Source organism: Elephantulus edwardii, unplaced genomic scaffold, assembly GCF_000299155.1.
Source record: "Elephantulus edwardii isolate Elephantulus edwardi_28Jun2011 unplaced genomic scaffold, EleEdw1.0 scaffold00234, whole genome shotgun sequence".
Classification (NCBI taxonomy): Eukaryota; Metazoa; Chordata; class Mammalia; order Macroscelidea; family Macroscelididae; genus Elephantulus; species Elephantulus edwardii.
Window position 1 is genome coordinate 2,686,282 of NW_006399984.1, and position 12,410 is coordinate 2,698,691.

The following is a 12,410-nucleotide window of genomic DNA, read 5'->3' on the forward strand; positions in this document are numbered from 1 at the left end:
CGCTGTGTAAGAACTGCTTACTTCATGGCTGACGAGATGATAAGGGATATTGCCTTGAAAACAAAACCAAGGGTGCAACAACTGTGGAAGGTGGTATGGCGCTTTCTCAAAAAGTTGCAAATAGAGATACCATTTGACCCAGCAATTCCACTACTGGGAATATACCCCAAAGAGACCGTAACTGACACCCAAGCAGATATATGCACACCCATGTTCATCACAACTTTGTTCACAATAGCAAGGAGTTGGAAACAACCTAAGTGCCCATCAACAAATGAATGGCTAGAGAAGTTGTGGTATATTCACACAATGGAATATTACACTGCATTGAAAAACAGGAAACTCATGCAATATTATTAAAAATGGGTGACCCTGTGGGGCATTATCCTGAGCAAAGTATCTCAGTCACAAAAGGACAAATACTGTAGGGTGCCACAGTTATAATGACATTGGGGTTGGGGGGAGACTGAGAAAGATGGATTTAATATTATATACTGCATTGAAACAGATGAGGGAGAAAACTGTTTAAAAGGGATATGTGATTAGGTATTACTGTCATGACAGGCGTCCAAACTGAATCCTGCATAGTGGAGTGGACCTGGGAGGAAGGATTGAAAAACAATGAAATAATTTTTCTTTTACTTTTCCAAGAGGGGAGTGTACTTGGGGGGGGGAGGGTTGGGAGGGGAGAAAAGTACAACAATGAATGAATGGAAATCCAAAGTCTCTGTAAATTTTCATTGAAATTAATAAAAAAAGGACATTCAGATGACAAACACATGAAGTAATGTTCAAAACCCCCAGCTCTAAGAGAGATGCAAATCAAAACAATTATGAGATATCATCTCACCCTAGTAAGAATAGCAAAATTTAGCAGAACAACAAACATCAAATGCTGGCAAGGTTGAGGAGAAACTGGAACCCTTATTCACTGTTGGTGGGAGTGTAAAATGATGCAACCACTACGGAATGGCACTTTCTCAAAAAGTTGCAAATAGAGATACCATTTGACCCAGCAATTCCACTACTGGGAATTTACCCTAAAGAAACCATAACGGCCATCCAAGCAGATATTTGCACATCCATGTTTATTGTGGCTTTGTTCACAATAGCAAAGATCTGGAAACAACCCAAGTGCCCATCAACAAACAAATGGACCAAGAAGCTCTGGTATATTCACATAATGGAATACTATGCACCATTGGAAAACAAGGAACTCATGGAATATTATGCAAAATGGATGATCCTGGAGGACATTATGGTGAGTGAAAGATCTCAGTCACAAAAGGACAAATATTGCATAGGGCAACTGTTGTAAAACCAGACTGACATCAAGGATGAGGGAACACAGAAAAGGAGAGGAGGAATTATGTATATTGCATTGAAACAGATGAGGGAGAGAACTGTTTAAAAGGGATATATGAGTGGGTACTCTTGTCATTACAGAAATCCAGCGTGAAGGCTGCAGAGTGAAGTGGACTTGGGGGGAGGGATTGTATAACAATGAAAGAGTTTTTCTTTCTTTTCGAGGAGAAGAGTGAATTGGGGGGGGGAGGGAGTGGGTAGGGAGAAAAGTGCAACAATGAATGAATGGAAACCCTAAGTCTCTGTAAACTTTCATTAAAATTAATTTAAAAAAAAACAATTAAAAATATCTGGACTTCTGAAATATTCTTTGCCTTCCCCACTCTCCTTATTTCCCTAACAAAGCCTATTCTCAGAACCACAATTGTGAGTGAAACGTGTGTCAACAATGAATAAATGAACATCTTGCTAAAAAAAAAAAAATTGGTGACTCATCATGCATAAATCTAGAGGAAAATAGGCTGAGTAGACAATTACGTAAAATACAATGATAATACAAAATGACGATTATAAAAAGCTAAGGATTCTGCTTCCGGCTCCGGCGGCGCTCCCTTGAAGAATCTGCCTTGCGCATGAGCACTTCCTTTATCCCTCCCCGGCCATTTTGTCGGCAGCGCTAGATGGAGGGTCGGCTGGCACCAAAGGCGAAAAGATGGTGGCTGCGAAAAAGACGAAAAAGTCCCTGGAGTCGATCAACTCGAGGCTCCAGCTTGTTATGAAAAGCGGGAAATACGTGCTGGGGTACAAGCAGACTCTGAAGATGATCAGGCAAGGAAAAGCCAAGCTGGTCATCCTCGCCAACAACTGCCCAGCCTTGAGGAAATCTGAAATAGAGTACTATGCGATGTTGGCCAAAACTGGTGCCCATCACTACAGTGGCAATAATATTGAACTGGGCACAGCATGCGGAAAATACTACAGAGTATGCACATTGGCTATCATTGATCCAGGTGATTCTGGTATCATTAGAAGCATGCCAGAACTGACTGGTGAAAAATAAATAAATCATGTAAATATTTTTCTTCAATAAAATTGGCCAGAGTTTGTTTTGAAATACAAAAAAAAAAAAAAAAAGCTAAGGAAAAGTTTCAATACAAATGAAATTATTCTTAAGTGGTTACCAGAAATGGAAGGGAGGAAGAGAGAAGTAAAAATAAGTACATTAGGTGAAGGGAAATTATAGATCAGATAATAAAGGGTTGATCACTCATTGTAATTCATTGCATTCGTCTATCCTTGGAAAAGATAACATGTTAAGAATGGTGAATAGTCAGTGAAAGAGAAGAAGAACCTTAACAAGATGGATTGATATGATGACTGTAACAATGGGCCTGAGAATATCAGAGTGAGAATGGGGCAGGACAGGGTAAGGCTCAGATATGTTGTTCATAAGGTTGCCATAGAAGTAGTGGCTATGATGGCACTTAACAACAGGAGTAACAACATTTTAATTAAATTGATTGGATGAAAGCTAATGGGATTTATACATTTTTACTAAAAAACAAAATTCCATGGAAGAATCCTGATTTTAACAGGGGCTGGAGAATGTGGTGTAGGAGAGCATGTGGAACAGAATTTCAAATATCCACAGACTTTCTATAGCCTGGAGGGTCGCTAACCCCCTGTAACTACTGCTCTGAGGTAATATTTAAACTTTAAGCCAAAAATATTGCTGAAATAATTTTAAAATCAAGCAATAAGTTGCTTAACTAGCAAAAATGGGGTCAAATGACAACAGCAACTCAAAAGACTGAATCTTAGCACTGAGTTTATGTTACTGACAGAGGAACAACTCAGAGAAGGAGAATAGCAATGGTTATACACCTCAAAAGACAAAAGCAGTGTCCCTAAATGATAACGTAGAAAATTATGGAATTGGTATTTTTATACACTTATTTTCAACAACAACTGTAAGATGAAATTTAGATCGAAAAGTATCTAAACATTTGAACTATTAGAGGGGGGGAAATCATCTATACACTGTGTAGAGCCCTGGCCATACAGTCTGGATGGAGTTGCTAACCCAAAGATGGTCCTCTCTGACAGTTTGAATCCACCAGCAGCTCCCCCCACCCCCGCAAAGTTGACACCACAGCTAAAGTTTAATTTAAAAATCTGTTTTGAATTTTAAAAATTAGATTTATCATAGTGTTATGTATCAAAAGCTTCTCCAGGTTCTGTAGTCATCTAAACAAGATTAGAGATCTCTAGGTTTTTAAATAGTTTAAAAAGAAAAGTGCAAAACAAAATGTAAGGAAACAATAAAGTTCTGTCACTTAAAGAGCACCAGCAGCTTTTGAGGAGAAAGATTTTCTCACACGGAGAAATCCACTCGAGGGTCAGCTATGAGTTGGTTCCAAGTCAACAGTAATGAGAGAAAAGAAAGCGAGAGGGTGGGAGGTGAAAGAGAGGAAAAAAAGAAACAGATACCGCTTGTAATATTTTTTGGATTCTTTCTGGCAAGAAGCTGTGCTGCTACCTCGAAAGCACGCGGTTCGAGACCACCACCTGCTCTGCGGGAGAATCATGGGCAATCTCCTCCCCTATGATCACCTGCCTCTGAAAACCCGTTGGAGGGTCAGCTATGGGTCAGTTCTAACTCTGTGGTATACAACAACAACAACAACAACAAACCTTATTTTAAGGAGCTCTCATGACCTAATGGCAAGAATCTGAACTGCAATTTCCAAGGCATGCGGTTTAAGGTAACAGCGACTCCGCGGGAGAGGGCTGGGCAGTCTTCTCCCGAGCGAATAGTAAGTAGCTTCCGGAAACCCGCTTGAGGGTCAGCCATAGGTTGGTTCTGTCTCTATGGTACACAAATAACAACAATATATGCATTTTTATAGTATTTATAATCCTGTATTACTCTAAATTTTCCTAACAATTTTTGTACCATATTTTACCAACACTTTTTTAATTAATCATAAAACTTCCTTTTTCTACTCTGCTATTTATTGTAAGGGCAGCAATGATGTCCTAGTCTATAATGAGTTGTACGGCTCACTCAACAGCCACACCTTCCTGGCAGTTAAAATCTATTTAGGAGCTGTAAAGGAGAAAGATGAGCAATTTCTGGGCAATCTCCTCTCATGCAACTTTAGAAACCCAATGGAGAGTAATTCAGTTCTGACTCTATGGTAATGAGTTGAGCTTTGAGTTGGTATTTCACAAATATGAAATAATGTTATGGGCTAAAAACACAATTAACTATGTATTGATTATGCATGGAATTTTATATTAAATCCTATTTATGTTTATAAGCACTTTGGTAAAAATGTATAATATTTTCTTAAAAATAGATTAATTTAAATAAATAGCTATAAAGAAAATATGACCCACCTCTGTAAGTACAATAAGTAAAAATATGCCAGATAGTTTGATTAAATTGTAACCACTTCTTTTTCTTCTTGAAGGTCCATTTTAGCTTCTTACCTTCTGAAGGAAAAACTCAACATCTTGGGGAAATTGGGGTGTCTGCTCAGCTGTGCAGGTTCTGTCGTGCTGATTATCCACTCCCCTAAATCTGAAAGTGTGACGACTCAGGCTGAGCTGGAGGAGAAACTGACAAATCCAGGTAACTTTTTTCTTTCAACACTGGCAAGAGAACTTGGTAAAAATGGCACGAGGAATCTCACCTTTTCAAACCATGACCTCCTGCCTTCTCCAACTTTCTGACCTGGTGTGTGAGGAGTATCTCTGAACTTTTTTTTGGGGTACTTCAAGATCCTGAGATCGAGCCAGAGAAAACTTGGTAGGCCCCTTGTCTTCAACTGCTACCATTGTTAATGCTTCCTAGAAGACATCTTCCAATCACTGTCTGAAAGACAGCTGTCAAACCTTTTCTTTCAATCCTTTCTTGAACAAGTTTCTATTCATCCTCTGAGTCTCTAGTTTCTCAGAAGGAATCCCTACTTGTTTGTCTTTTTCCCCCCATCCCATCCCTAGGTCCTTCTGCCATCAGAGTGCTCTTCCTAACCTTCCCACCAGGTAGGAGGCCCCTTCTTGCTCTGTCTGGATTCATTCTGGCTTACACTTGTCAATGTCACTTCTTCCAAGTTCCCCTCAGCCTCGTGAGCTAGAAGGTAGATCCACCCCAATAAAGCTACACATTCCCATGAGCCCTGCCCCTCTTTAAGCTCAGACTGCTCAGACAAAGAGAAAACACACTACAGATGACACTGTCTTGTTAACATATTGACAGACCTGTTAACACCTGTTTCTCCCATTCCTATCTTTGTGTGCTGCCTCTATAGCTGACTACCATAACCCACTTGCTCCTCTGCACTCTCCCACAGCTAGTCCCATTTGCAGTGGTGGCTGAATGTCCAAGGCATACTGTTATGGACCTATGGACCCTGTGATGTCTTAGCTCTTTTCCTTTGTATCTGCTGTGTATCTATCTGTATAGCAGTGTTTCTTTCAGATTTGAAGCCTTTTGAAAGTGTAGCTTGTATTTTGCTTATTTTTATATCCCCCACGGGCTATATATATATATATATATATATATATATGCCCATTAAAACTTACTATTTGTTATATAGAATGAAAAATAATAGTTACATAATAATATTGGCCATAAAGTATAGAATTCTTCTAAATTACTTCCAGTATACCACTAACAAGAAGCCTTGTACCCAAGTGGTTCAGCAGTTAAACTAGAATGCTAACCAAAAGTTATCAGTTAGGATTCATCACTTGCTCTGTGGATAGAAAGCCTGGTGATCTGTTTCTGTAAATATATCAACCTCAAATCCTGTGGAAGAATTCTGCTCTGTCATACAAGTTCACTACAGCAACATAAAGGATCCCAAGGAACTGGAATCTTCCAAGGGTCACAGCAACACAGACCACCAACTAGATGAATGCTATTACACAACTCTCTCCCTCCTGATATCCAAATGCAGATTTGCCATTATTTTGCAATTCTTAAGGAGCACTGATTGGCATAAAAACAAATACATACTTTTTTTAAAAAATGAAACATAGTCAGTTTTATTAAAATTCTCCAAATTGTATACTCAGCTGTTGTTTCTAAAATTTATGCCACACTTTTCATAATGATTTTATTAGTTTTCTTTTGTCTTTAAAAATTCTTCAGTAGAGGGAGCTCTGGTAGCCTAGTGGCAAGAAGCTGCACTATAATCCCAGAGGTATGTGGTTCAAATCCACCAGATGCTTTGCTGGAGAAAGAGGAGCAATCTCCTCCTGTACCAGTCAGATCCGATTTGACGGTACACACAAAAAATAATAATAAAAAGAAATTTTTAAAAAATTCTTCAGTAGAAGCCAGAGTTTTAAGATACCTAGTTAGGAGCAATTTTAAAAAGCGTTTTTAAGTTAAATTTAACTTAGTGCTGTGACATTGGTTCTTATTTATTGTGGTCCTACAGGACAGAGTAAAAGTGCCTCACAAGATTTTCAAGGCTGTAAAACTACCACTTGGAAGCAGGAGTGGCATCCACTTCCTAAACAACATGCCTCTGGAAACTCTATGAACTTTGGTAAATGTTGATAGTTATAGAAAGGCTTTAGGCCTTTTGTTCATAGGATCGCTATGAGTTGTGCTCAACTCAACAGCAGTCAACAACAACAAATCTATCACAGAAACAGACTTCTCCATCTTTCACAAAGGAAATGTTGAGTTCAAAATTATGAATTTTTCCTTAACAGCTGTGCTGTGTGCTCTTTAAGCATTGCACCACTAAAGTTTCTTCATAGTAAAATGAGACAAGGCAGCCAAAGTGCTATCTAGAGGCAAAGATGGTGAAACTTTACCTCACATATGTTGGGAATTTTGTTAGGAAGGGTCAATACTTGGAAGGAGACATCATGCTTAGAACAGTGAAAGAGAGGAAGACCCTCAACGAGATGGATAGTGACCATAACAAGTTTATCAGAGATGATGAGAATGGCACAAGATAGAGCAAGGTTCAGATCTTTTGTTCATAGGGTTGCTATGAATTGTAGTCGACTTGATTACACCAAAAAACAACAATATCCCTTAGTTAATGATACTCACTTGCTCCCATAAAAATAATATTTCCAATACTGTGAGAAATGACAGAAGACATGAACAGAGACCTGGAAACTAAATATGACTGTCCTAAAAGAAATTCTTTACTTAAATTTTGGAAGAATCTTCCAAGGGCTACTTATCCCTCCCCTTCTACCCCCCCCATAGTGGTATGACTTTAGTAATATGGAACACTTAAAATAGGCTCATGTATAGAAACCACGCACTTCTTTTTTGATGAATGTAGGTGATACCAGTCTATTAAATCCTAATTTATTGTTTATATAAAATGTATTTTATTTTAATAGCACCATAAAAATGTATATGAAGATGATAGGAAAAAATATACTTTTTTACATGAAAATCTTTTTTGGTGGCATCAGCTATAGGAGCTACACTGCTCATACATTGGCTGAGCCTCTCTGGTAGTTTGAATCCACCAGCACCTCTTTGGGAGAAAGATGGGCAGTCTTCTCCCAGGCAATTTATAGCTTTCTGAAAACCCATTAGAGGGTTAGCTATGAGTCAGTTCTGACTCAGCAGATGGGAAAGTGCTTGAAAATATAAGACAGCATTATTCTGGTGACTTAGATAATAATGGAGAAAAAAAAGTTGAGAAATACTGAAATAAAACAAGAGTCATGAAATTGAGAAACATACAGCTGTTATTACTAAAAGCCAAAAAACCCTCCTCAAGCTCACTTCCATCCAGTTGGTTCCAACTCACAGCAACCTGTAGCAAGTTTCCTTAGCTGTAAATGGCATCACAGTTCACTAGAGACAATGCCACCAGAGCTTCTCACTGTTACTATAGACAAAAAAGAAAGTAAATTTGCTCACCAAAAACCGAGTTTTCTTGGGTCTGGAGTTTTCTTTTGGAGCTAAGCACTTCTCAGTGTATTTCTTTTCTCCAGTCTGTCCCTTCTTTGCCAGAATGTTTGACTGGTCATCAATTCTCTCCTGCCCCTTTCACAGCTCTTCCCACTCCCTACTCCAGCTGTTTTATTGCATGAGACTCTTCCAAAATGTCTAGGAGCCATTGTACACTCAGTGGCAACCAACAACAGCCTTCCAAAATGTAGTCCTATTATCCATCTCTAGCATAAAACTCTTTGCAACTCTTCCTTCCTTTGAAAGAAAGCCCCAGTAACTCCTTGCTCAGGTACAGTTGCTTTCTTTGCTATTAAGCTGTACACTTCTGTTCAAGCTGCTCCTAATACTTTCCCCACACAAGTTGTGCATGCTCATCTTTCTTCCTTCCATAGCCATTCTCAAGTTTATTGGTAGGTTCTTAGACATATTTCAACTGTACTTCTAATGTTCCCTACCTGTAGACAGTCTTCCTTGATGTTCTACCCCTGACCAGGACCAGGAGCCTGCATCAAAATACCCAGAGTTCCTTATCTCCTTGTCAAATGAGTCCCACATGTCCTCCTTGCTAGTTTGTATATCCATACTTTAGTGAGTTTGCCAACATTTTACCCCCCCCCTTTGTGAGATCCTGTACCTAACACCTCCATTTTGGGGTAGAAATAAAATTTATGGAAAATACAATCCCCTTATACACCTAGTTTCAAAGAAACTAATGTTTCTATAATATGAAGGAGAAAGAGCAGAACAAAATGTATAATAAAACATGCATTTCAATATATAAATACTTGGACATAGCTACATGAAAAGATGCACTGAAGTTGGCAGACCCTAGATCACAGGAGCAGACCCTAGAAATTGAACATATCCATGTAGGGCATCAAGTCATTGGTTCAAACCCTCAAGGTGATCTTGCCAACAATTTACAAAGTTAAACTTCCAGAAATTTAATTACATGTTAGATGCATGTCAAATTTATTATTTAAAATACATAGATTCTAGAGTCTTTTTAATATAAACATTTTCACTACCAAGTCCAAGGAAATATTGAAAACAAGTTTTTGGTTGGTTGGTTTGTTTGTTGGTTGGTTGGTTGGTTGGTTGGTTTTCTCCTATGTGGGACTCTGTACAATCCAGAGCTCTTTACATCTGCCCTAATTTTTGCAACAATCATAGCTCTATACCCACAACTTTCCTAAGTTGTTGGCTTTCCTAGGTCATTAGCTAAGCCAATTTTCCCAAGTAAATGACTTTTCTAAGCCTATTCTATTTGCCCATTATAAATAGTCAGAAAAAAAGGTTTGTTTAACAGTCTAAACTAAGAAAATCTATATGTGAATTATTTAAATATAAATCTTAAAACACCTAGGGTGATTTTAACAGAGGACTTTAATGACTCCAAATGGTGCAATGCAGAGAAAATATCTGACTATCTGTTTTCATAAAGATCTAGGAACCTTTAAAAAACAGTTCTCCTCAATTATATAAGGTCTCTCTGAGTTAAAATAACTTGATAACATAAAAAAAATAAGTAGAGGACTTATTTATTGGCACACAATCATTAGGAGTTATAAATGTTCTAATGGTGAAAATAGTTTTTGTGGAATAACTGAGTCTAGTAAACTCATTCCAAAATGTTAAGGGTCCTCTCTTCCCTGATTCAGACCAAGCTCTCTGAAACATAGTCACCCAAAAAAATACAGTGGGACCTCCAGGGTCACTATCTAACATCTATATTCCAGTGTTTGTGGGATACCTGTGCATCGTGCTCCTCATGCTGCTGCTCCTCATCTTCTGGATTGCACCAGCCCATGGGCCCACCAACATCATGGTGTATATCAGCATTTGCTCCTTGCTGGGTAGTTTCACCGTGCCTTCCACCAAGGGCATTGGGCTGGCAGCCCAAGACATCTTCCACAACAACCCATCTAGTCAGAGAGCCCTCTGTCTGTGCCTAGTGCTCCTGGCCGTGCTTGGCTGCAGCATCATCGTCCAGTTCAGGTACATCAACAAAGCATTGGAGTGCTTTGACTCCTCAGTGTTTGGGGCCATCTACTACGTTGTATTCACCACACTGGTTCTGTTGGCTTCAGCCATCCTGTTCCGGGAATGGAGCAACGTGGGCCTGGTCGACTTCTTGGGAATGGCCTGTGGGTTCACAACTGTCTCTGTTGGAATTGTCCTCATACAAGTGTTCAAAGAATTCAATTTCAGCATTGGGGAGATGAACAAATCTAATATGAAAACAGACTAGATTGAAACAGAGGGTTCTAGTTGGCTTAAGGAGAGGAAATGGATAGTTTTCTGGTTCTAACTTGATGTAAATGGAAGAAATCTTAAATATCTGTTAATGGAGTTGCTCAGGATAGGTGATCTATCTGGTGGATGGATGCCTATACCCTAAAATCACTGTAGTAGAACATTACTCAACACCACAGTTGGGGCCAGCCCTCAGGAGCCTGAAGGTGCCAAAAGGTTGCCTGAATATCATCTCTCTGATGAGAAGAATCTCATTTTCATTGTCACTAACTTGGAAAATTTCATAAATATTCTTTCCTTTTAAAATGTTTTTAACATGATTTAAATATAAAGTAAAGATGCCTTTTCTGGTTAGTTTTTGTAAAGGAGCAGTCTTACTTTAGATTATTTTGGAAATTAGAGAGGTTGTTTTGAAATCTCTGCAAGTGCTTTGCTAGTTACATAATTTTACATTAAATATGTACAACATTCAGGGACTGTCTTAGTTCTCTACTGCTATAACAGAAATACCACAGTGTATGGCTTTCACAAATAGAAAATAAAAAAATACTCTCACAGTGTAGGAGGTTTGAAGTTAAAATTCAGAGTACCTGCACCAGAGAAAAGCTTTCTCTTTCTCTGTTGGCTCTGAGGGAAGATCCTTGTCTCTTCAGCTTTTGTTCCCAGGTTGCTTGGAGTTCTCTATGCTGCCTGACATCTATTTTCTCCCATCTCTATTTGCATAATTTGGTCATTTTAAATTTTTTAAGAGATTTTGTAAGACACAAAACATGGCCTACACTAATCTTGCCTCATCAGTATAACAAAGACAACCATTTGCAAAAGGTGTAAGGGTTAGAATTTAAAACATAATTTTGAGGGATGCAATTCAGTCCATACTAGGTACCTTGTTCATATGAGAGGTATACACATTTGTGTTTTTTTTTTACACATTTGTTGTTAATCCTTTGAAATAATTGGAGCCTCTCCTTCTCTAACCTGAAGACATTTTAATAGCAAATCAAGGAGTGAAGGGATGTTACTCAGTGTTAGCTTATAGATGTCTTCCAATAGCTCTAATAAATTCCAGTGCCTTTATCCCTTCAACTGTTTGCTTAAATTGATTATTACTGTATGTATGTTCTCATACACAACTTCCTTCATTATACTTTCATATGTCAATATTTAAATTATATAAATCAGAAATAATAGTGTATAGAGACTGTTGGGCAATACACAAGTCTTTATTGACCTCACCATATATCCACTTGCCAAATAACATGCCTCCAGAAACTCTATGAACTTTGATAAATGTCAATGGTTGTTAGAAGGGCTTCAGGACTTTTGTTCATGGGGTCACTATGAGTCATGTTCAACTCAAAGACAAACAACAACAACAGAGACTGTTAGACAGTCAAACTAAGTTAGAAAAAATGACCCTTTTAGCATGTTTTACTAAAGACCATTACTATAAGTAAAATGAAGCATTTTGTTTGTTCAATATATACAAATATAATCTACTATTAAATGTATCCAAATTTTTCCTCTGCAAGCCTTGCAGCTTTTGCTTTGATGGCCACTCAGAAGAAATAAATTACTTGATTTCATAATAAGGCTGTTAAGTAAGAAAGTAACTGCTTGTAAGAAGAGCAAGGACAATGTGGGGATAGCCAGGTCAGACTTCTACTAACTGCACAAGGGAGATTGCCCTCATCAACAACATTCACAACACAAATCTAATTCCTATGAGGTCAGACATGTGCTCCCATGCTACTCGTTGGTCCAAAATTCATTGCCAATGGCCACATAGACTTCACAGAATCTTTTTACTCATAATTGTGATGTTTCTTAGGGAAATAAGTTAGAGAGGGGGAAAGCAAAAGAAAATCCAGATTCAGTAAGTACCAGTCCCAAGCCAGGT

At 38.3% G+C, this 12,410-nt stretch overlaps 1 protein-coding gene across 1 annotated transcript in view; it reads left to right on the top strand.

The window, feature by feature from the left end:
• The window catches only part of NIPA1 (non imprinted in Prader-Willi/Angelman syndrome 1), a 165,275-nt gene extending 154,770 nt beyond the window's left edge, over positions 1-10,505 (top strand). Inside the window, exons 4-5 of the mRNA XM_006898589.1 lie at positions 4,782-4,942; positions 9,994-10,505. Of these exons, the coding sequence (XP_006898651.1) occupies positions 4,782-4,942; positions 9,994-10,505 (673 nt within the window). The remainder of the gene's footprint in view (positions 1-4,781; positions 4,943-9,993) is intronic.
• The last annotated feature ends 1,905 nt before the right edge of the window (positions 10,506-12,410 follow it).